The sequence below is a fragment of the Moschus berezovskii genome, chromosome 5, assembly GCF_049115385.1.
Source record: "Moschus berezovskii isolate FMDL1 chromosome 5, NW_MosBer_1.0, whole genome shotgun sequence".
NCBI lineage: Eukaryota > Metazoa > Chordata > Mammalia > Artiodactyla > Moschidae > Moschus > Moschus berezovskii.
In genome coordinates this window covers 23,975,164-24,001,103 of record NC_142464.1, presented here as the reverse complement: position 1 = coordinate 24,001,103, position 25,940 = coordinate 23,975,164, and the positions used below count along the sequence as shown (strand labels likewise).

The window sequence follows — 25,940 nt, the reverse complement described above, 5'->3', positions numbered from 1 at the left end:
TTTGTCCTCAGGCACATGGGGTGTGTTTGTCGTGAAGTTCTTCCCTCACTTCCTGTGTTGTCACAGGGTTCTTTATTGGGCTGTTCTCTGATCTCCCTGACGTACTGGGGACAGTAAAATCACCTTCTGTCAGCATGTTAGTCTTTGGACTTGGGGTGTGGCTGGGGATCCTCTAGAAGAGTAGGGCTGACAGGCAGAAAAATGAATGCCGTGGAACATGTTTGGACATGGTGGAGCAGAAATGGTACCTCAGTCAGGTTTTGGGTTTTCTCTGCCATGTCCTGGATGCACCTCACAATTATCTGCCCCTTTCTTGAGTTTTTAATTTCATTTCCTCTCCCTCTGTCTTCTCGCCAGCTCTGCCTTAGGCACATACCTCACTGCCTAGCTCTCCTGGAACCGCAGGCAGATAGTGCTGCTGATCTCTGTGCTGTATCTTCCTCCAGGTTTGGTTGAATGTGTGCTGGTTTCTGCTGACTGTGATTGAAAGTGAGCAGGCTGTAAGGTGCCTGGTGGAGTTGGGTTCCAGCCCTTCTCCTCCTGGCTGTGGAAATCTCGAGTGAGTCTCTTAACCTCTCTCCGCTTCTTCCCTTATCAACAAATAGTGTTACTTGTCTTAGTATTCTGAGGGAGGAAATGAGCTAAGTGCTTAGAACTGTACTAGTGTGTTCAGTGGAAGCTGTTTAATAATTGTTAGCTGCTTTTATTTGGTGTAGATCCATCAGCTCTAATCTGGTGATGACTTCTCTTATTTTAGATTCTTTTAGCAATGCTTAAAGATCACAATAAACTGTGGAACATTCTGAAAGAGATGGGAATACCAGATCACCTAACCTGCCTCTTGAGAAACCTCTATGCAGGTCAGGAAGCAACAGTTAGAACTGGACATGAAACAACAGACTGGTTCCAAATAGGAAAAGGAGTAAGTCAAGGTTGTATATTGTCACCCTGCTTATTTAACTTATATGCAGAGTACATCATGAGGAACGCTGGGCTGGAAGAAGCCCAAGCTGGAATCAAGATTGCTGGGAGAAATATCAATAACCTCAGATATGCAGATGACACCACCCTTATGGCAGAAAGTGAAGAGGAACTCAAAAGCCTCTTGATGAAAGTGAAAGAGGAGAGTGAAAAGGTTGGCTTGAAGCTCAGCATTCAGAAAACAAAGATCATGGCATCTGGTCCCATCACTTCATGGGAAATAGATGGGGAAACAGTGGAAACCGTGTCAGACTTTATTTTTTTTGGCTCCAAAATCACTGCAGATGCTGATTGCAGCCATGAAATTAAAAGACGCTTAGTCCTTGGAAGGAAAGTTATGACCAACCTAGATAGCATATTAAAAAGCAGAGACATTACTTTGCCAACAAAGGTCCATCTAGTCAAGGCTACGGTTTTTCCCGTGGTCATGTATGGACTGTGAAGAAAGCTGATGGCCGAAGAATTGATGCTTTTGAACTGTGGTGCTGGAGAAGACTCTTGAGAGTCCCTTGGACTGCAAGGAGATCCAACCAGTCCATTCTAAAGGAGATCAGTCCTGGGTGTTCATTGGAAGGACTGATGCTAAAGCTGAAACTCCAAAACTTTGGCCACCTCATGCATCGAGTTGACTCACTGGAAAAGAGTCTGATGCTAGGAAGGATTGCGGGGTGGGAGGAGAAGGGGATGACAGAGAATGAGATGGCTGGATGGCATCACCGACTCGATGGACATGAGTTTGAGTGAACTCCGGGAGTTGGTGATGGACAGGGAGGCCTGGCGGGCTGTGATTCATGGGGTCGCAAAGAGTCGGATACGACTGAGTGACTGAACTGAACTGAACTGAAAGATCTGATAGCTTAGGAGAGTTCGAGCAATTCTAAAGATTTTAAGACTAATTGTGTGGGTTGTTGAGAGATAATCTTAGTTCTTTCTTTACTCGTATTTGGTTATTACAGTAAGTTCATATTCATAGAGCATTTAAAATCTGAGCCTGGCACTTAAAAAACACTACAGATGTGTGTGTGTGTTTTGTGTGCACTTTTTTTCTGTTCTAAGTACTTTAATGTCTCTGTCATTTCTTGTGACCGTTATAATAATCATCCCAGCAGAGCTGTCACCTGGGCTTAAGGGTCAGAGGCAGAGCTGAGGCTGGAACTCAGGTCTTTCACTTACGGTTCTGCTGGCTGGAGATTCCTGTGGCTGAGATGACCACAGTTCTACATGTAGCTTTTGGCCTCTCCTGTCTTTGGGGAGAAGTGTGGCCTCCATGGGCAAGGGGATCTGTGGGTGTCTGGAGTCAACAGTTAGGATCTTGTCCTTTCTTCAGCTCCAGATTTAGCTGATCATCTCCATCCTCTGCTACCATCTTTCTGCCCATAATAGATTCAGACTCCCCTGTCATGACTTGTTTGTTCTCTCCAGCTTTCCCAGAGAGCTTCCTCCCTCTGTGATTGCCACTATTGACCTTGTGGCCACCTCCTGCACTCTGAAGACGGGGTTGCTGTCAGAATGTCCACCATTCTGCAGAAGACTCTGAGGAGTGCTCCTGCCCCGTTCTTTCCTTTCTAATTCCTAGAACAAGGATTGATACCTGAATTGTTGAGGAAGCATCTTAATTGGTTCATTTCAGCAGAATCTAATAGAGGAAAAAACCCTCCTAATAACCATTGCCATATTAATCTTCCTAGAGAATAGTTAGGATTTGTAGCTGTCTTCTCTACTCAGAAAGTGTCCATTCTGGCAACATCCTTCAGAGATTCTTAATATAACTGAGAGCTGGTTGATGCCACACATGTGTCCGTCTATCCCAGCTGCTTTCCAGAATTTGTGGGAGATGGGAGTGGAGAGTCAAGGAAGAGAAGTTATTCTTTCTCTCCATCACCAAACCCAGATGCTTACTGAAAATTTTTTTTAAAAATTGTGTATTTAACAGACTCACTTAAAAATGGAGGCACATATCTTTGGCTTTTTAGAAATACTTTTTAAATATAAAAATCTAAGTTAAAGAGACCAACCAATGAACTTGATGGTTTTAAATATAAACCAGCTGTGGTGGTGGTTGAACACTTGAACAGAATGCCTTTTTCTGATTGTTAAAGTAAGTGAACACGACTGGTATTGCTGGCAAAGTTCAAGGCATTGCATAACCAGAGATAATCATGAACCCAAACTTGCCAGCTCTGGGAGATGCAACTGATTTATGGCTTTTTTCCTCCCCGGATTAAGTCCTGAGAACCCAAGGGCAAGTCGTAATGCAGAGGTGCAGCAGCCTCAGGGGGAGTAGTGACTCAGTGTACTTATTCTGGGTGAATCCTTCCTCTGGGTATCGAGAAGTCAGAATTTGGTTGTGGCAGAGGGTACATACAACTCAGCGGTTTTCAGAGAGAATGTAATGTTGAAATGTAGCCCTCCTATAGTGTAAAGGCACCTGAACCCCTCACTGGACCAGCTGCTGCAATTCTCACAGATTGACAACTGAAGTAATAATTCAGAGAAGGGGCTTCAAATCTAGTGGATGTTTGCAAAAATATAAAACTCCAGCATGCTTCTCCTTGGCCCTGTGGCTGGAGTACTTGGGCATTTTGACAAGTGTGCTATTTACTGGGCCTATTTTTATAGCTCTGAAGCATCCTTGTCCAAAAATATTTCTCTATGGCTAAGCCTGCTTTCCACCAAAGCTAGAGAAGTCATGGAGTTGAGGACATAGCCTTCAAATACATTTTTTTTCCCTCATTGCAGACTTCTTGTCCTCACTATCCTATAAAACTAGAGTCCCCAGTGGGTCTTCAGTGGGTTGATTCAGATTATTGGTACTCAAGTTAAAAGTGCCAGGGAAAGTCCTCCTTATTTATTGAAAATATATCTATGGGAGATGAAAAAAGATCGCTTATTTTTGTGATCTGCTCTTCCATTGCCATTTCCTCGGAAAGTTGGGAATAATTCATTGATTAATTTGAGAAAAATGAGTGTGATTGGTTTCCTTGCATCCAAGATATGTGAAATTCTTTTCTAAGTAAGAACCTTCAGTAATGTAATTTTAAAAACCAGGTGTGAATCATCAATATCACTCTTATCAACAGTGTTGATAAGCTGATACAAACCACCCCCAAACTTCTTAACGTTACAAAGCAACACTGTAAAGCAGTGGGTTTCATGCCTTGACCAGGGGTCATGGTGATGCTAGAACTTTAGCAGAACTACTCAGGCTAATTCTAGACCTTCTGGAATCAACCCTCACAACACTGTTGCTATCCACATTCATGTTCCTGTCTTTTGATACACATGTGAGCATGTTTCTCTTGGGTGAAATTGCTGGATTACAAACTATGAATATATTCAACTTCAGTACATAATGCTGAACAGTTTTCCAAAGTGGTTATATCAGTTTAGAGTTCTGCCGTCAGGGTTTGAAGGTCCTCCTTGCTCTATAGGATTATGTTGTTGTTCCTTTAGTCATTCTAGTGGGTTTAGTGATATTTCATTGTATTTTTATTAGAATTTCCTGTTTACTAATGAGGTGAACCCCTTTTCATATATTAATTGGCCATATATATTCTTATATAATGTCTTACTAGATTTCATTCCTATTTTACTATTGTGCTGTACATTTTCTCCTAATTGATTTGTAGGAAATGTTTATGAATTCTGATTCTGATTCTTATATGTATTTCAGATATCTTCAATTTCCTGCATTGACTTTAATTTTCTTTGTGGTTACCATAAGGCTAACATACAGTAACTTGTATGCGTAACAGTTGGAGAAGGCAATGGCAACCCAGTCCAGTGCTCTTGCCTGGAAAATCCCATGGACGGAGGAGCCTGGTAGGCTGCAGTCCATGGGGTTGCGAAGAGTTGGACAGGACTGAGTGACTTCACTTTCCCTTTTCACTTTCATGCATTGGAGAAGGAAATGGCAACCCACTCCAGTGTTCTTGCCTGGAGAATCCCAGGGACGGGGGAGCCTGGTGTGCTGCCGTCTATGGGGTCATGCAGAGTCGGACACGACTGAAGCGACTTAGCAGCAGCAGCATGTGTAACAGCCTGTATTTGATTTAATAACAACTTAAGTTTGATCCTATTCTGATGCTCAACATTAATAATCCTCCTTGGTTTATGTTTTTGATGTCACATTTCACACTTTTTTATCTTGTGTATCCCTTAACTATTCTGTTCTACGTAGAACTATTCAAAAGCCTAAAGAATGATGCCATCAAGGTGTTGCATTCAATATGTCAGCAAATATGGAAGACCTAACAGTGGCCACAGGACTGGACCTTTTCTTATCCCAATTCTCAAGAAGGGTAGTACTGAAGAATGTGCTAACCATTGGACAATTGCACTCCTCTCCCATGCTAGTAAGGCCATGCTTAAAAGCTTGCATGCTAGGCTTCATTATGTGAACCAAGAACTTCCACGTGTCCATGCTAGGTTTTGAAAAGGAAGAGGAACCAGAGGTCAAATTGCCAACATTTGCTAGATCATAGAGAAAGCTAGGGAGTTCCAGAAAAACATCTACCTCTGTTTCATCGACTGTGCTAGAGCCTTTGACTGTGTGGATCATAATAAACTGTGTAAAGCTCTTAAAGAGATAGGAGTACCACCCCATCTTATCTGTCTCCTGAGAAATCTGTACGCAGGTCAAGAAGCAACAGTTAGAACACTGTATGGAACAACTGATTAGTTCAAGATTGAGAAAGGAGTATGCTAGGGCTGTCCGCTGTCACCCTGTTTGTTTAACCTGTATGCTGAGCACATCATGAGAAATGCTGGGCTGGATCAAGATAGGAGGGAGAAACATCAACAACCTCAGATAGGCGGATGATGCCACTCTAATGGCTGAAAGCAAAAAGGAACTCAAGAGCCTCTTGATGAGGGTGAAGGAGGAGAGTGAAAGAGCTGGCTTAAAACTAAATATTAAAAAAGGTAAGATCATGGCATCCAGCCTCATTCCGTTCCGTCGCTCAGTCGTGTCCGACTCTTTGCGACCCCGTGGACTGTAGCCTACCAGGCTTCTCTGTCCATGGGATTCTCCAGGCAAGAATACTGGAGTGGGTTACCATTTCCTTCTCCAGGGGATCTTCCCGATCCAGGGATCGAACCCGGGTCTCTCGCATTGGAGGCAGACGCTTTAACCTCTGAGCCACCAGGGAAGCCCTTCCAGCCTCATTGCTTCATGGCAAATAGAAGGGGAAAAGGTGGAAGTAGTGACAGATTTCCTCCTCTTGTGCTCTAGAATCACTGCAGATGGTGACTACAGCCATGAAATCAGAAGAGCATTGCTTCTTGGTGGGAAAGTGGTGACAAACCTAGACAGTGTGTTGAAAAGCAGAGATATTTCTCTGCTGACAAAGGTCCGTAGTTCTCTGCTGACAAAGGTCCGTAGAGTCAAAGCTGTGGTCTTCCCAGTAGTCGTGTAGGATTGTGAGAACTGGACCGTAAAGAAGGCAGGATACCAAAGAACGGATGCCTTCGAACTGTGGTGCCGGAGAAAACTCCTAAGAGCCCCTTGGACCTCAAGGAGATCAAACCAGTCAATCTTAAGGGAAATCAACCCTGAATATTCACTGGAAGAACTGATGCTGAAGCTGAAGCTCCAGTATTTTGGTCATCTGATGCAAACAGCTGACTCATTGGAAAAGTCCCTGATGCTGGGAAAGATTGAGGGCAGAAGGAGAAGGGGGCATCAGAGGATGAGAAGACTGGATGGCATCACCGATGCAATGGACATGAACTTGGGAAAACTTCAGGAGATGGTGAGGAACAGGGAGGCCTGGCAGTCCACGGGGTTGCACAGAGTTGGATATGACTGGGCGACTGAACAACAGCAGCAACCCCTTCACTCGTTATAGTAATCATGGCTTGTTTTTTTTAACTGCTTTTTTGTCTTTTAACACTCATACTAGCTTTATAAATGATTACTACCTTTATTATATATGTTTACCTTCCTAGTGAGATTTATTCTTTTGTATGTGTTCTTGTTACTAATTAGTGCCCTTTCTTTTCAGCTTAAAGTCCCATTAACATTTCTTGTAATACAGATATAGTAGTGATGAACTCCTTCACTCTGAGCTTTTGCCAGGGAGAATGTTCTTGGTTGGAAGTTTTTGTTTTTATTTTCAGTACTTTGAATGCATTGTGCCACTCCCTTCTGGCCTACAATGTTTCTGCTATTGGTCTTATTGGGGAATTCCCTTGTGTGTAGCAAGTTGGTGTTCTCCTGATGCTTTTAATATTTTACAGTATTGATGGAAAAACAGTAGAAACAGTGTCAGACTTTATTTTTGGGGGGCTCCAAAATCACTGCAGATGCTGATTGCAGCCATGAAATTAAAAAACGCTTACTCCTTGGAAGGAAAGTTATGACCAACCTTGATAGTATTTTAAAAAGCAGAGACATTACTTTGCCAGCCAAGGTCCGTCTAGTCAAGGCAATGGTTTTTCCTGTGGTCATGTATGGATGTGAGAGTTGGACTGTGAAGAAAGCTGATCGCCGAAGAATTGATGCTTTTGAACTGTGGTGTTGGAGAAGACTCTTGAGAGTCCCTTATACTGCAAGGAGATCCAACCAGTCCATTCTAAAGGAGATCAATCCTGGGTGTTCATTGGAAGGACTGATGCTAAAGCTGAAACTGCAGTACTTTGGCCACCTCATGTGAAGAGTTGACTCACTGGAAAAGACTCTGATGCTGGGAAAGGTTGGGGGCGGGAGGAGAAGGGGATGACAGAGAATGAGATGGCTGGATGGCATCACCGACTCTGTGGACATGAGTTTGGGTGAACACCGGGAGTTGGTGATGGACAGGGAGGCCTGGCGTGCTGTGATTCATGGGGTCGCGGAGAGTCGGACACGACTGAGCGACTGAACTGAACTGAATCTTTGTCTTTAACTTTTGACATTTTAATTCTAGTGTGTCTTGGTGTGGGTCTCATTTAGTCAGAATCCAGGAGGAGGGACTTCCCTGGTAGCTCAGCTGGAAAGGAATCCGCCTGCAATGCAGGAGACCTTGGTTTGATTCCTGTGTCGGGAAGATTCCCTGGAGAAGGGATAGGCTACCCACTCCAGGATTCTTGGGCTTCCCTGGTGGCTCAGACAGTAAAGAATCTGCCCTCAATGTGGGAGACGTGGGTTCGATTCTTGGGTTGGGAAGATACCCTGGAGGAGGAAATGACAGCCCACTCCATTATTCCTGCCTAGAGAATCCCCATGGACAGAGGTGCCTGGCAGGCTACAGTCCATGGGGTCGCAAAGGTCGGACACGACTGAGGGACTAAGCACTAAGCACAGGAGTTGGGGAGACGGCACTTAAATGGATGATCGTAACACAATGTGGTGGGTACAGTGGTAGGGGTATGCAGGGGTATTACTGGAACATGGAGGACTCCTTGCTTGGGACTCAGAGGATCTTGGGGGTGGCAATGCTTAGTATCCGGAAGTGATACTTGGTCTTAGTTATTGAGGGGAAGTTGGGGAGAAGGCATGGACAGTACAGAGGCCTGGAGGTGAGAGGTGATAGATGTAGGCACCTACACACCTTGTGGTGGTCTCTGGCAACAGTGAGCAGTGTGTCTGGAGAGGAGGTGAATCCCTTTCCTTGCGTGCCATGTGTAGGAGCTTTTATTTTGTGATCACCAGGAGCCATTGAAAAGCTTAGTAATCTAGACAGAAGTACCTTTTACAGAATTATGTTTTGGATAGATATGTGATCGTAGGTGAATAATATTTTTGCTTTAGTTGCTGCTGCTTTTCTCAGTAAAATGAAGGTATGTTGGAGTAAAGGTTTTCATGTGTTGTATGCAGTTAAAAAAATACATAAAGTAGAACTTACTTTAAAAATGTACAGTTCACTAAACAGACATTTCTCTAAAGAAGACATACAGATGGCTAACAAACACATGAAAAGTTGCTCAACATCACTCATTATCAGAGAAATGCAAATCAAAATTATAATGAGATACCATTTCACGCCAGTCAGAATGGCTGCTATCCAAAAATCTACAAGCAATAAACGCTGGAAAGGGTGTGGATACACTGTTGGTGGGAATGCAAACTAGTACAGCCACTATGGAGAACAGTGTGGAGATTCCTTAAGAAACTGGAAATCGAACTGCCATATGAACCAGCAATCCCACTGCTGGGTATAGACACCGAGGAAACCAGAATTGAAAGAGACACGTGTACCCCAATGTTCATCGCAGCACTGTTTATAATAGCCAGGACATGGAAGCAACCTAGATGTCCATCAGCAGACGAATGGATAAGAGAGCTGTGGTACATATACACCGTGGAGTATTCAGTTCAGTTCAGTTCAGTCGCTCAGTCGTGTCTGACTCCGCGACCCCATGAATCACAGCACGCCAGGCCTCCCTGTCCATCACCAACTCCCGGAGTACACTCAAACTCATGTCCACAGAGTCGGTGATGCCATCCAGCCATCTCATTCTCCGTCGTCCCCTTCTCCTCCCGCCCCCAACCTTTCCCAGCATCAGAGTCTTGTCCAGTGAGTCAACTCGTCGCATGAGGTGGCCAAAATATTGCAGTTTCAGCTTTAGCATCAGTCCCTCCAATGAACATCCAGGATTGATCTCCTTTAGAATGGACTGGTTGGATCTCCTTGCAGTATAAGGGACTCTCAAGAGTCTTCTCCAACACCACAGTTCAAAAGCATCGATTCTTCGGCGATCAGCTTTCTTCACAGTCCGACTCTCACATCCATACATGACCACGGGAAAATCCATTGCCTTGACTAGACGGACCTTGGTTGGCAAAGTAATGTCTCTGCTTTTTAATATGCTATCAAGGTTGGTCATAACTTTCCTTCCAAGGAGCAAGCGTCTTTTAATTTCATGGCTGCAGTCAGCATCTGCAGTGATTTTGGAGCCCAAAAAATAAAGTCTGACACTGTTTCCACTGTTTTTCCATCTATTTCCCATGAAGTGATGGGACCAGATGCCATGATCTTTGTTTTCTGAATGTTGAGCTTCAAGCCAACCTTTTCACTCTCCTCTTTCACTTTCATCAAGAGGCTTTTGAGTTCCTCTTCACTTTCTGCCATAAGGGTAGTGTCATCTGCATATCTGAGGTTATTGATATTTCTCCCAGCAATCTTGATTCCAGCTTGGGCTTCTTCCAGCCCAGTGTTCCTCATGATGTACTCTGCATATAAGTTAAATAAGCAAGGTGACAATATACAACCTTGACGTACACCTTTTCCTATTTGGAACGAGTCTGTTGTTCCATGTCCAGTTCTAACTGTTGCTTCCTGACCTGCATACAGGTTTCTCAAGAGGCAGGTCAGGTGGTCTGGGATTCCCATCTCTTTCAGAATGTTCCACAGTTTATTGTGATCGACACAGTCAAAGGCTTTGGCATAGTCAATGAAGCAGAAATAGATGGTTTTCTGGAACTCTCTTGCCTTCTCCATGATCCAGCGGATGTTGGCAATTTGATCTCTGGTGCCTCTGCCTTTTCTAAAACCTGCTTGAACATCTGGGAGTTCACGGTTTACATACTGCTGAAGCCTGGCTTGGAGAATTTTGAACATGACTTTGCTAGCGTGTGAGATGAGTGCAATTGTGTGGTAGTTTGAGCATTCTTCAGCTATTAAAAACAATACGTTTAAATCAGTTCTAATGAGGTGGATGAAACTGGAGCCTATTATACAGAGTGAAGTAAGCCAGAAAGAAAAACACCAATACAGTATACTAATGCATATATATGGAATTTAGAAAGATGATAACGATAACCCTATATGTGAGACAGCAAAAGAGACACAGGTGTATAGAACAGTCTTTTGGACTCTGCAGGAGAGGGCAAGGGTGGGATAATCTGAGAGAATAGCATTGAAACATGTATATTATCATATGTGAAATAGATTGCCAGTCCAGGTTTGATGCATGAAACAGGGTGCTCAGGGCTGGTGCACTGGGATGACCCAGAGGGATGGGATGGGGAGAGATGTGGGAGGGGGGTTAAGGATGGGGAACACATGTACACCTGTGGCTAATTCATGTGAATGTATGGCAAAACCACTACAATATAATAAAGTAATTAGCCTACAATTAAATAAATTAAAAAAAAATAAAACTACAAATGAATATTATACACACACATCAGCTTGGAAAAATTTGAAAAATCTGATAAAGTGTTGGTAAGGACATGGAGCAACAGGAAGTTCATATTTCCTGTTGTTGGTGGGAATGTATCAATAGATTAGTGTAACTATTTGGGAAATGCTTTGGCATTTATCTAATAAAACTGAAAATATGCACATAAAAAATGTACACTTCAGTGGCATTTAAGTATATGCCCGTTAAATAATAATTTCCCATCTCTCCTTCCCCCAGCCCCTGGCAGCCATCCTTCTGCTTTCAGTCTCTATAAATTTGACTGTTCTAGATTCTTCGTATGAGAGAAATCACTCAGCATTTGTCCTTTTGTGACTGCTTTATTTCATCTAAAAACCTTAAAGGTTCATCTATGTGGTAGCATGTGTCAGAATTTCTTTCCTTTTTGAGGAATAATTTACATCGGGATATTTTTAGTGGAGTCATATTCCATTGCATGTCTGTAGCACAGCTTGTTTGTCTGTTCATCCATCAGTGGGCACTTGGGCTGTTCCCACTTTTGGTTATTGTGGATGCTGCCATGAATGTGGTCTGCAGCTGTGTTAGAGTCTTGCTGCTTATATATCCAGAAGTGGAATTCCTGGATAATATGGTAATTCTTTTTAGTATTTTGAGGAACTCTTATAGCATGTTCCACAGGGACTGCATGAGCAGTGTGCAGGAGTTCCAGTTTCTCCATATCTTTGCTAACACTTTATGTTTTTTGTTTTTGTTTCTTTTTTAAAAATAATAGCCATCATAGTAGGTCTGAATAGATCAGAGGTTTTTTGTTTTTTTTTTTAATTGGAGGCTAATTACAGATCAGAGGTTTTTAACACTACACTCTGATGGACTTTAGGGTTAGGAGTTCAGTGCAGTTCCTTGGTGGTTCCCAAACCCCTCTCCCCTGACCTATGCTTTATGTATTGCTCTTCTGTATACATTCTTAGGAGGAATAATTTCATGGCTCAAAAGCCTGAAAACTGTTGCACTGATTTTCCTGCTCTAGTAATTGATGATCTCAATTATCTGTAGCTACTAAAGCTGAACAGTAAATACTTTTCCCTCTCTCTGACCTTGCAGTAGTTGAGAAACTAAGGTGCCTTTCACTGTCTCCCTGCTGTGATAGAGAAGAAAGCGCTACATTGGAGGGAAACCTGTCTTGTGTGTCTGCCGCAATCCCTGCCCTGGCTCACACGTGTCCCTCACAGATGGACGGACACACACAGGGTCTGTGTGTCTCTTTGCCCACAGCCCCCTTGATAAATGGTACAAGACACATTGACTTGCTGGAGGAAATTAAGCATAAATCCAATTTTGAAAGTACAGAGGTGGTCATATTACACAGCAGTTGCCCTCTAGTTCCCCTTTTGCCTGGTATCTCCACCACCAGTGCCAGAAAATGGTTGATCTGCCCACCAAAGTAATAGAGATACTTTTGTGGTATTTTTTAAAAAAATTTGGTAATTGACTAAAGAATCCAGTTATTCTTTTTTTTTCTGTCTATTCTTTTTGTGTGTGTGATTTTTCATAATTCTATTAATAAATTGATTATGTAAAATTTGTTGTAAAGAGTTTCTAGTAGCAAAACCAGTTATGATTTCTTGAGAACTTATTCCTAAGATAGTTCACAAATTGAAGCTTTTAAAAACTCGATCTATTATTCACACATTCTTTTCATGAAGATTAAGTGTACCTTTGTGCTAGGCATTGAGGCGGGTGAGAGGTAATGTGTGGTTGCTGCTCTTGAATTGCTCACTATCCAGAGGAGGTACAAGTGTGAACAGCTGTCATGAAGGCACAGAGGGCCTGCTTATCATATCTGGGATGTCACCTGATACAGATGAAAGTTTTAGTGGGTTAGATACCTTACCTTAAGATACGGTCTTTAGACACTTAAAATATGATGTTATAGATATTATAGGATATATGATGTTATAGGATATATCGTCTTAGGTAAGGAAGAAGGGACATTAAAAAGTATATGTTTAAAAAAAGGCGTATGTATGTAACTGTACTACATATACGTATATCAAATTTGTGTTTACTGGAAATTTTGGTTGGACTGAAGTTCGGAGTATGACAGAACTACCCTATGTTGGGCTTTGTGTTAACAGCTACTTCAGATTCTGAAGAAGTGGATGACATGGCAGGTCTTTTGAAAAGGTCTCTAGCTATTATTCAGTATTTTGAGTTCATCATCAAAAGCTGGTGTTAGTTAACTTTTCCATGTCTGATTTATCTTTCACATCTGGAATTTTTCCTACATCGTCATTGGTTTATGACCTTTATTCTAAAATTTGTGAGAATTTTACAACTTGAAATAGCTTACAGCCATTTGTTTTTTATTTCTCTCTTATATTCATGTCCTGGGGTTTGGGCTGCTGTTAACACAACTGAGTGATCATTGGTAGCTGTGACTCTTACCAGCTCCACACTGTTTTTTTTTTTTTTCCTATATTTAGGGTCCTGCAGGAAGGACCTGCTGCTGCTGCTGCTAAGTCGCTTCAGTCGTGTCCGACTCTGTGTGACCCCATAGACGGAAGCCCACCAGGCTCCCCCGTCCCTGGGATTCTCCAGGCAAGAACACTGGAGTGGGCTGCCATTTCCTTCTCCAATGTGTGAAAGTGAAAAGTGAAAGTGAAGCCGCTCAGTCTTGTCCAACCCTTAGCGACCCCACGGACTGCAGCCTACCAGGCTCCTCCATCCATCGGATTTTCTAGGCAAGAGTACTGGAGTGGCGTGCCATTGCCTTCTCCGAGGAAGGACCTGATGTATCTGTAAATCAGTAGAGGCACAAAGGAGCGACTAGCTGTGCTAGAGGTTGAGAGAGCTCTCACCGAGGGGGAGAGGGCCTCTCTGTTTCAATTGTGGGCTGGCATCGAAGTGAGGTGGAGGCGCTTCCTGAGGGAGGGAACCTCAGGGCGGGGTTGTGGAGCCGGGAAGCAGCCCAAGGAGCAGTGTGTCGGAGCTGGGGGAGGGCACAGGCTTGGGTCACTCTGCTCTCGGCACCTGGTATTGAGCAGTGAGTTACCGGACAAGCACCACATACAGGTGACGAGTGGCAGGGGACACAAGGACCCGATGAGTGTCTGCCACTAAGGGAGTCAGGTCTAAGAGCAGAGACCACGTGGCACCGTTGACTCTGGTGTCAAGCAGCCTAGTAACAGCAGTAAAAATCTAGCTCTAAGTTTAAAACAAGAAAAAGGACATTCATTTGGAGAGGGTAGGTTTTGAAATGGGCCTTAAATGATGGATAGAGCTTCTTTGGATGTAATTAGGGTGGAGGTTAAGAAAAAAGTGTTGTCCAGCAACTCTTGTGACCCTCAGAATAGTGGTAACATTAATGGAGGTCAAGAGAACTGGTTTTAGGGGCACAAGGTATTGATTGCAGGCTTCCCAGGTGGCTCAGTGGTAACGAACCCACCTGCCAATGTGGGAGACATAAGAGACACAGGTTCGATCCCTGGGTCGGGAAGATCCCCAGGAGGGAGGGCCTGGTAACCCACTTCAGTATTCTTGCTGGAGAATCCCATGGACAGTGGAGCCTGGCGGGCTACAGTCCCTAGGGTCACAGAGTCGGAAATGACTGAAGCAACCTAGCATGTATGCACATGGTACAGACTGTAGCTTAGGAAAGAATGTGCTGGTTTCACACCTAGCTGGAATTACGAGAATGATTAAGGTTCCAGAAAGAAAAGATTGTAAAAACAGAGGAGAAGAATACTGAAGGCAGAACCTTGAAAGATACCTTTGTTTGAGAAGATTGAGAGAATTAATGTGGCTAAAAGGAACAGATAGAGATAAGAAATTGGAGAATTTCAAAAAGGAAGGCTTAGTTGGCAGTGTATAGGGCTGTGGAAAACTAGAAGATGAGGCCAAAGAACAGGCACTGGCTTTAACACTTAGAAGACCTCTGGTGTGGACTTGCATTCAGCAGTGCTGCTGCTCCACATGCAGCTGTGCCCCCAGTGATTAAAGGACTTTGGTAGTAAAGCAAAGGTCAGCTTCAGGTGGCTAAGGAAGTTTATGGGTGTTCCCCCTGCTTTTTAAATGTTCTTTTTAAATGAAGAGGGATCCTAACCTGTCTGTAAAAATGTAGGGACACAGAAAACCTGGAAATGAAAACTGGAAAGGGGGCAAGTCATGAGATCTGAAGATGTGATGTTAAAGCCAAAGTAAAGTAGCTTCCTGTACCTGGGTCTATTATTAGGCCTTGGGCCCTTGCAGAAGGAGGAAGGGGCCTGCCTAGAATAAAATCATCAAGCTGTTGTGCTATCCTGGGCACTGTTCTGGGTGCCTAGCATATCACATGTTCTTTAACTCTTAATCCTCTCAACAATTCTACTGTGTTAACTCTTTTAATTCTCTCAACATATATTAACTCTTTTGACCCTCTCAGCAACTCTTCTGCTCCAATTTTACATGAGGAGACAGCCTTTGAGAGTTAAGGAATTTTTCCGTCTCATAGTTGGTGGACAGGCTCCAGAGTCTGGCTGTAGCCCAGTTCCGAGCTGCTCCAGACTGTTCCCCTAGGACCCAGCCGTGCCTCTCAGGGTCAGCAGCCAGCGCGTGGGCTCGGGATACAGGCCGGCCTGGCTTCAAAGCCCCTCACATCCAGACTTCGTTCGCTCACTGTTACAGTGCCTCCCGCAGAGGCTGTTAGGGAGACCAAATAGGATAATTTATGAGGACTGAAAGCTCTCTGCGAGCAGGGGATTTGTTCTGTTCACCACCTTATCCTGGGGCCTGGGACAGACACTGCATGGTTGTTGAGTCTAGAGGAGGCAGCAGTAGCAAAGGGAATGAACGCAGAGCTGCGCCCAGCATGCTGCGGTAAGGGTGGCTCCTCTCTACCCCAGGGCAGCTCAGGCGTTGGGGTGGTGGGGCAAGAGTGCTCACCTCAGAGAAGCCAAAGTTTTTGTGTGGCCCTTGGTCATTTGGTGTAAAGCATTTTGTAATAATCTGCATTTTTTTCACCCAAACGATTTGAAGGCTTCCCCACTGTCCAGATTGTTTGTATATCCCTGTACAATTACTTGGCTTCCAAGAAAAACACAGCACTTCTTGTTATGTTTTTTCTGGCTCTAGCCTTCAGACCAGCATGTAGCTGAAGCTATGAGCGAAGATCTAACTATTGGCCATGCTTAAGGTTGCATCTGCTTTTTGAGCCAGTCTGGGATACAGTCATGTACCTTTCAGGTCTGACATGGATTGCATGGGGACAAGGGACAGGCTGCCAGCATCCTCACTCTTTTTTGATGATAGCCCGTTAGACACATAACAGTAGGGAGGAATACCAATCCCACTTGGAGTAGATGAATAAAATCAGAACATTGGACTCATCCCATGGAAATGTTGTCAGGTATCTGATACATACCAGGCAGTGGGCTACCTGTGGTTTGTTTGTTCACTTACTTATTCAGCAAATATACATTGAGTGCCCACTGAAAGGTTGTTGTTGAGCCATGAAATACGCTGGGATTCCTGGCCTCTGGAGGAGAAGAATTCTATCTGGGGCCAGTGATGAGGCTTGATCGCTCAGAGCTTTTGTGTAATAAAGTTTTATTAAAGTATAAAAGAGAGAAAGCTTCTGACATAGACATCAGAAGGGGGCAGAAAGAGTGACCCCCTGCTAGTCTTTAGCTGGATGTTACATAGCTACTAGCAGTCTGCTAATTGGAGAAAGGAAACGTCTCAAAACTCAGAGACTGGCACCAAGCCACTCACCCACAACATGCATTTTGGCATAACATTGGCACAAGGTTAGTTGTCCGGGTCCATTCAGTTCAGTTCAGTTCAGTCGCTCAGTCGTGTCCGACTCTCCGCGACCCCATGAATCACAGCACGCCAGGCCTCCCTGTCCATCACCAACTCCCGGAGTACACTCAAACTCATGTCCACAGAGTCGGTGATGCCATCCAGCCATCTCATTCTCCGTCGTCCCCTTCTCCTCCCGCCCCCAACCTTTCCCAGCATCAGAGTCTTTTCCAGTGAGTCAACTCGTCTCATGAGGTGGCCAAAGTATTGGAGTTTCAGCTTTAGCATCAGTCCCTCCAATGAACATCCAGGATTGATCTCCTTTAGAATGGACTGGTTGGATCTCCTTGCAGTATAAGGGACTCTCAAGAGTCTTCTCCAACACCACAGTTCAAAAGCATCGATTCTTCGGCAATCAGCTTTCTTCACAGTCCAACTCTCACATCCATACATGACCACGGGAAAAACCATTGCCTTGACTAGACGGACCTTGGTCGGCAAAGTAATGTCTCTGCTTTTTAATATACTATCAAGGTTGGTCATAACTTTCCTTCCAAGGAGCAAGCGTCTTTTAATTTCATGGCTGCAATCAGCATCTGCAGTGATTTTGGAGCCCAAAAAAACAAAGTCTGACACTGTTTCCACTGTTTTTCCATCTATTTCCCATGAAGTGATGGGACCAGATGCCATGATCTTTGTTTTCTGAATGTTGAGCTTCAAGCCAACCTTTTCACTCTCCTCTTTCACTTTCATCAAGAGGCTTTTGAGTTCCTCTTCACTTTCTGCCATAAGGGTGGTGTCATCTGCATATCTGAGGTTATTGATATTTCTCCCAGCAATCTTGATTCCAGCTTGTGCTTCTTCCAGCCCAGCGTTCCTCATGATGTACTCTGCATATAAGTTAAATAAGCAAGGTGACAATATACAACCTTGACGCACTCCTTTTCCTATTTGGAACCAGTCTGTTGTTCCATGACCGGTTCTAACTGTTGCTTCCTGACCTGCATACAGGTTTCTCAAGAGGCAGGTCAGGTGGTCTGGGATTCCCATCTCTTTCAGAATGTTAGGCAACAGTAAATACATAGTTCATTAACATAGCTTAAGACAAATATTTCCATAGGAAAAATGCATTGGTTAGCTCAAGGTTTGAGAAAAGTTAAGTGCAGGTGGAACCATGTGTTGTCATGGCAACACAATTTTAAAAGAAACCTCTTTTTAAATTTGTGTAGATAAGGGGATTCTAACACTTGTTTCCTCCTACCGCTTAAGAGAGAAAAAAGTGTCTGACACTTGCAGCCTATTTCCTCTGTTTGGAGACCCCGGGTCTTCCTGCCTATTACCCTCTCACCACCATGGACCAGGCACTGGGTTTGTGAAGATGAATAGGACAGGAAGTTACCCTCAAGATGTTGCCAACCTTGTGTCTCTTGGGTATGTCTGCAAACAAATGATTCTAGGGAAGTTCACTTTCACTTTTCACTTTCATGCACTGGAGAAGGAAATGGCAGCCCACTCCAGTGTTCTTGCCTGGAGAATCCCAGGGATGGTGGAGCCTGGTGGGCTGCCGTCTATGGGGTCACACAGAGTCAGACACGACTGAAGCAACTTAGCAGCAGCAGCAGCAGGGAAGTTCTTTAGGTTGGATTGGGTTGCTGTCTGTAGGTGGGTAGAATGAAAATACTGCTTTCATTGAAATTACTTGATGTTGTGCTGAAATGGCAGTTTATTGCTATGCAACCAAGAACTTCATCATAAAATGGATACTATTTCAAGAATTTAAATGTATCTTTTTCACCTATGTTTTCTCCATTCAGTCTTAATTGTATCCCCTTTGGGTGGGGTGTTGTTGTTATTTGTTTGGCCATGCCGTGCAGCTTGTGAGATCTTAGCTCCCTGGCCATGGCCCTGAAATCTGCCCAGAGTCCTAACTGCTGGACTGCCAGGAAATTGCCCACTAGCCATGTCTACTTTGGGTTTAAACTAGAATATCTTTTTCTGCCTGTGGAATAGCAATATCATAAGATTTCCTTTGTATTTTATTGAAGCTTTATGAGTAAACCAAGATAAGGAAAGCTGGAGTAGAAAGTGTTTAAAGGGATAACCATTTAGAGTATACAATTACTGCTTTCTCACTAGATCAGAAATACTAGTCTAGGCATTTTGAAGATCCTGAAATTGTAGAAAATGTTCGAGGCAATTGAGTTAGGGAAAACAGTTAAGCTAAGTTCCTATGAGAGCAGCCTCTTTAAAGACCGATGAGGTGCTGTGGGGCTGAGGGATGTTCTGCAGAGGATGTGAGCACTGACACGCTGGGAAGGTCTGTCTGCTACCTTTCTGAAACTCGGCCCCTCCTTGCACCTCCTGTATATTCTGGTTGATAAGGGAAAGTAAACAGACATTTTGCACACACAGTAACTTTACATGGATCATTTGACATCCACACTTTGCTCTTCTAGAACATTGCCTAGAGGGCTTTGATTTAATAGCTGATTTTGGCTGGTGTCTGCATACTGTATCGTCTCCAGTGTGCCCATGCCGACGCGGGATGAAGAAAAGCGATGACTGAATTGCCCAGTGTCTCCTTATGGGTGGGAGTAGGGGTGGGGGAGCTGGGGGCGTTTATCAGAGGACTTTGGATAAGTCCCCGTTTAGGCTGAAAATACTTCTTGGCCACGGATTTTCCCAGTTGAATTTTAGTGTTCTTGTAAGTCTGTCTTGGTTCACTTGAATTTCTGAGGGTTGCTTCATCTTTTGGATTGTGTTCTGTTTGCATTTTTTTTTAAAGTAACCTTACAGAGATAGTGTTACAGCTTATTTGCAACATAACCAAAGATGCCCTGTGACTGTCACAGTCAAACATGGTTACAGTAACTCTGTAAGTGGCTTTCTCTGGAGACGGTGTGATCCCACCTCCCTCACTGACTCCGCTCCACCTCTTTAAGGTTAATACCTTATTCCTTGGGAAAATGGCATCTTCCAGGTGTACTCCTCCTTCTGGGTACAGAAGGTGTACCCAGCCTTCTGAGATCTGATTCCTGACAAGAGTTCTTCACCATGCGGCTTTTATTTTCTTTGACATCTGACATAGGGAGCTTTGTATTGTTGAGTTGTTTTTTTTTTTCCCCATGTTTTCTCAGTGTTTAAAGTTTCAAAACAAAAGGACACTGCTTTAACTTTCACTTTTTATTTCTTTGGCCACTCGCTGTAGCTTCTGAGATCTAGGTTCCCGAACCTGGGACCGAACATGTGCCTCCTGCAGTGGAAGCACAGAGTCCTAGCCGCTGAACCACCAGCGAAGCACCTCTGCTGTCTTTGTCTCTGTTGCCTTCAGCTTTTTCTCTTGTTCCAAAAGTGCTTGAATTTTCCTCCCCAAGCGCCTGAGGGCAAGAAAGGCTGAGTGATGTTGGAAGTGGAAGTGAGGGAAAGCTATTGGGACTGGGCAGGGAGGAATGTGAGGAATCCTGTTTGGCCTATTCAAAGGATGAGCTAGGTCAGAGGTTAAGAGAAAGGTGAAAATCACTTGTATTATTCCAGAGGGACTGCCACACAGAGGAGCTGAGACAAAAATGGAAGGTCCCCAAGCCAGCGCCTCTGTTTGCCCTCTTGCAGACAAAGTACCCCACCGGTGGTCATCAATACCTCCTTTCAGCTGTTGCTCCTCAGGGGTGCCTGTCTCTGAGCAGTTGAGTTTCATCATTAGATACATTTGAAATCTGAGATTTGTTTTCTTATTTTCTATGTTAGGGTTCCCCACTAGATTCACCCCACTTCTCCAGATTTGGTGACTTTCTCTCCTCTCTCAGTGTTAGCTGCTCAGTCCTGACCGAGTGACTGACTGTGACCCCATGGACTGTAGCCTGCCAGGCTCCTCTGTCCATGGAATTCTCCAGGCAAGAATACTGGAGTGGGTTGCCATTTCCTTCCCAGGGAATCTTCCTAACACAGGGTCTCCCCCATTGCAGACAGATTTCTTAACATCTGAGCCACCAGGGAAGCCCAGGACTGGCATATAGTCATCGTCATGGCTATGATTTATTATAGCAAAAGGACAAAGAGCAGAATCAGCAGAGGGGAAAGTCACAGGGGGCAAGGTCTGGAGGAAACCAGGGGCTAGCTTCTTAAGTCCTCTCCTGCTGATGCCATACAGGACACACTTGATTCCTTCAGCAGTAAGTTACGACAGGTATTGTGAAATGTCTACCAGCAGTGCTCATTAGAGATCCAGAGCCAAGAATTTTTACTGGGGTTGGTCACATAGGCACCCTCTGCCTGGCCAGTGCCAAAATTTCAGACTCTTGGAAGGAGAGCAGGTGTGAGTGTAAGCCACATTGTGCAAACAATTTAGGTACATTGAGCACGAGCCCTCTCCAAATGTCCGTCTGCAGACACCAGTTGTGTGACTGCGGGCCCAACTCTTAATCTTATAAGGTTGTTTTGAGAATTGTTGTCATCCATGTTAAGGATTTAAAGCAGTGCCTGAGAAGAAGTGTGTGTTTAATTACTGTTGGCTTATGATTATGTTTATGTGGTATTTTGAGTAGAACAGTGCTAGAGTTCATGCAGAATATGAAACTCTACTGAGTTTTATGTGTTTGTTTTGGCTGCGCTGAGCGGCTTGCAGGATCTTAGTTCCGCAACTAGGAACTGAACCCAGGCCCTAGCAGTGAAAGTGCCAAGTCCTAACTACTGGACTGTAGAGAATTCCTATCTACTAATTTTTTTGAAAAAATTTTGTGTTTTCTTGCATTCTTTTTTTTTTTTTTTTTTGCTCTAGGTTGCTGCAGCAACTGGCCACACAGTAGTGTTGGTGGACCAAACAGAGGACATCCTGGCGAAATCCAGGAAGGGAATTGAGGAAAGTCTTCGGAAAGTGGCCAAGAAGAAGTTTGCAGAAAACCCCAAGGTGATTTCTGGTCATCAGTATCTTCAAAACCAGTTCTCTGACCACTTCACATTTGTGAGGGGGTTCTGGCCTTTGCTTGCTTTTTAAATGTTTGAATTGAAACTGCTGCTGCTGCTAACTCACTTCAGTCGTGTCTGACTCTGTGTGACCCCATAGACGGAAGCCCACCAGGCTCCCCCATCCCTGGGATTCTCCAGTGTTCCAGTATAATAACATAAGCGCTAAGTATTCCACGGGGACTGATAACGGAACAGGAGAAGTAAACAGCCATACTGTTGATTCTTTTCACCTTTTGGCTGTTGTGAATAGTGCCGTAGTGAACATGAGTGTACTGTCTGTTCAAGGCTCTCTTTGCAGTTCTTTCAGGTATATGCCTAGAAGTGCAATCACTGGGACGCATAGTAATCCTGCTGCTGCTGCTGCTAAGTCACTCCAGTCGTGTCTGACTCTGTGTGACCCCATAGACGGCAGCCCACCAGGCTCCGCCGTCCCTGGGATTCTCCAGGCAAGAACACTGGAGTGGGTTGCCATTTCCTTCTCCAATGTGTGAAAGTGAAAAGGGAAAGTGAAGTCGCTCAGTCGTGTCTGACTAGTAGCGACCCCATGGACTGCAGCCCACCAGGCTCCTCTGTCCATGCGATTTTCTAGGCAAGAGTACTAGAGTGGCTTGCCATTGCCTTCTCCGATAATAATCCTAGGTTTAGCTTTTTGGGAAACCGCCAAACTGTTTTCCTCAATGGCTGGACCCTTTTACATTCCTACAAGTAATGTACAAGTAGGTTCCAATTTCTCCACATCCTGGCCTACAGTTATTATTGTTATTTTTGTGACAGCCATCATAGGAGGTATGAAGGGGCATCTCATTGTGATTTGGGCTTGCATCTTCTTAAAATCTAGTTATCTTTTAAAAATCAGAGGAGCAGGGGAGGAGATGGTTTTATGTTCTCCCTAAAGAAATCTGAGCAGTATGTGTCACAGCAGACTAAGCTGTCCTTCACATGTCCTCACTGGTCATGGTGGAGAGGAGCGTGTTGTGACGAGGGTCTGGTCAGGTGGCATTTGAAGAGGGCCGAGGCGACGCATGAGTGAGGACGAGCTGCGCTCTCACTCGTTTGCTCTGCACACTTCTGCCAACTGCCCCTCTTTGGGCCGAGGCTCTGGGCCCCACTCTGAGGGTAGAAAGGTGGCATCTGTTCTCCAGATGCTTTGCTCCTGACTGGTCACTCCTCTGGAGTCTAATCTCCTGGTGTTTCCCACCTCTGCCAGGGACATGCTTGAACGGTCAGCTTCTGCTTGCTGAGTTGACATAAACTGTGTTCATCTAGCTCTCCGCTGATAAGGACAGTCGCCACTGGCTAGAAGTGGCCGTTGAGCACTTTTAACTGTGGCTAGTGCAAACCAAGGTGTGTGGTAAGACAGACATCAGATTTCAAAGACTGAATAGAAAAAGTACACAAGACATCTCTATATTGATTACATGTTGAAATGATAGTAGCTTAGATATCTTAGGGTTAAATAAAATTAATTTTACCTGTTTTCACGTGTTAAAATGCAGCTGATAGAAATTTAAAATCAGCTGTCATCTTGCATTACATTTCTATTGATCAGCTCTGATAGTTTTTTTAACTTTTTATCTTTTATTGGAATATAGCCGATTAACAATGTTGTGATAGTTTGTGTGGCCAGAAAAGGGACTCAGCCACACATATGCATGTATCTACTTTCCCCTAAACTCCCCTCCCACCCAGGCTGCCACATAACATTGGAGCAGCTCTGAGAATTGTTTATTCCTTAATGATTTTGGATGCCTTGGCTGGACCATGTTGAATCCTCACGGGCAAATTATATCTTGAAGTAAAATGGCAGCTAATAAGGGGACCACCTGTTTCTGCCCTGATTGATATCTGTTTGTGGAAACCTGAAGGAACCAATGAGGAAAAGACAGGACTACGCTCTTCTAGGGCAGAGGCTGTGTCTGGTGTGTGCTCTTGAACCACCAGTTGCTGGCACATGATGGGTGATTGTTAGTTGATGAACAACTGCTGAGTCCAGCAGCTCTTCCCTGCCTCCTGCTAGAGGGGAATAGTCAGCACCACCTCTCAGACTCGTGGATGGGGCTGAGATCCCCTTTTACCCTATTTTGGAAGACAGATCACAGGCTTCCAAGAAGCCCGTCATAGAACAGTACATGGCTGTCTGTTCACACAGAGCAGATAGAACAGGCCAACACCGATGCTGTGAACAAACAGCTTAGTAACCTGAGCAGAGCCGGCTAAGAGCTTGAAAAGTTATGACTGACACACGACAGTGTGCTGACCAGCGCTTGGGATTGTTCATAGGCTGATTCTTGCTTTAGGGTCCAGAAGTTCATTGAGATGCCATCTATCCTAAGAAGAGACGTAGACAGTTTTATTTCTCAGAATTTCAGAGCATGTTCAGGTTGTCTGGGGTGTTCTGGCCTATCCTCGCCCTCCTGCTTCCTCCCTCCTTTGCAGCACATCAGCCATTTTCCAATGAGCCCAGTGACCGTTCTCTTCTCCTTCCTCCACGGCATTAGGGTGCTGATGAGTTTGTGGCGAAGACCCTGAGCAGCATATCGACCAGCACGGATGCAGCATCCGTGGTTCACAGCACAGACTTGGTGGTGGAGGCCATCGTAGAGAATCTGCAGGTGAAGAACGAGCTGTTCAAGAGGCTGGACAAGTTTGCTGCCGAGTACGTGATCTCTGGAAGACCTTGTTGGTGCTGGGGGCTCCTTCCTGGCACTTGGGCTTTCCTCCTGGGAAGGGGAGTCTCCTGACACTAAGACTTCTTTTTATTACTCTACAGCTGTTTCCAGAAGAGCCAACACTGTTTCCTTTGTTCTTCATCCTCCACCCCCAGTTTGCTCCCTGAGGTGTGGGCTGCCCTGAATCTGATCCTTGTCCCCAGAGAAGGGTAGAGTTTTTCCCACGTGAATTGGAGGGTCCATCCAGGGACAGGTCTTGCTCTCTTGCAGTATCTGCGTCATGGCCCCTCCCAGGCCAGAGGGTGGAGGCACTTGGTCATGTCCCTAAATGTCTGCTGAGCAACCTCAGAGCAATTTGGTATGTCCCCTCTTTTGGATGAAACCAACAGAATAATGTAATTGAAGGGAGTGCCTTCTGTTTCCAGGATCCTCCTGCTTTGAGCCTTCTGTGGGTTAAGTCAAAACAGTTGGGGTCCTTTAAGGAGCACGGAGTTGTTACCCAGCTTCCTGGCAAAGGGTGGGTGAGGAGAGAGAGCCTCGTGCAGGTCAGATGCAGGGCCGCTGGCTCAGGGCTGTCTGTGCGGCATCAGCGACCCATGCACGTGTGTAGCTCTCGTTCTGCCTGTGGCTTCTGGTGATGCTGACCCCTGACATATCCATTCATGCTCATCTTGTGGTTTGCTTGGCCATGCGTCACCCATCTTGACTGGGACTCAAAGTCAGATTAAGATTATACGACAACAGTAATTCTTAGGCAGCCACCAGTGGGCAGTGGCTAAAGAGAGACACTTGCATACTGGCCTGCTGGACTGACAACCCTTAGGGCGGTGTGGTCTGGTGACCCCGACAAAGAGAAGAGGCCTGTCTTTCTGTCCCCTGTGTGTCACCTGTGATCAGCTGATCAGCGTGCTCACATACTTTACAGGCTTCCCTGGTGGCTCAGAGGGTAAAGTGTCCACCTGCAATGCAGGAGACCTGGGTTTGATCCCTGGGTTGGGAAGATCCCCTGGAGAAGGAAATGGCAACCGACTCCAGTACCCTTGCCTGGAAAATTCCATGGATTGAGGAGCATGGTAGGACTACAGTCCATGGGGTCCCAAAGAGTCACACACAACTGAGCAACTTCACTTATCTTAGGGGCTGTAGCACCGTTTGACAGAAACCAGACTGTCTTGGTTAGGGGTGTTGGCTAAAAAGGTTTTTTTTTTTTTTAAGGAGAAGCCCCTTTGCTTGGTCTTTAAATCGGCCAACTTGGAAGTTGTTAAGAAAGGTCACTGTTCTCGTGCCTTAAAAGTGAAGTGCTGTTTATGTAGGAGAGTGTTATGCCCCTGTTTTCCTTTTAAGAGTTTTATTGTATCTGGCCTTACATTTAGGTCTTTAATCCATTTTTAGTTTATTTTTGCATACAGTGTTCTGATTTTATTCTTTTACATGTAACTATCCAGTTTTCCCAGCACCACTTAT

The 25,940-nt window shown here is 44.6% G+C and overlaps 1 protein-coding gene across 1 annotated transcript in view; it reads left to right on the top strand.

Moving 5' to 3' along the window:
• The window catches only part of HADH (hydroxyacyl-CoA dehydrogenase), a 48,748-nt gene that overhangs the window by 4,303 nt on the left and 18,505 nt on the right, over positions 1–25,940 (top strand). Inside the window, exons 2-3 of the mRNA XM_055434544.2 lie at positions 21,620–21,748; positions 24,306–24,463. Of these exons, the coding sequence (XP_055290519.1) occupies positions 21,620–21,748; positions 24,306–24,463 (287 nt within the window). The remainder of the gene's footprint in view (positions 1–21,619; positions 21,749–24,305; positions 24,464–25,940) is intronic.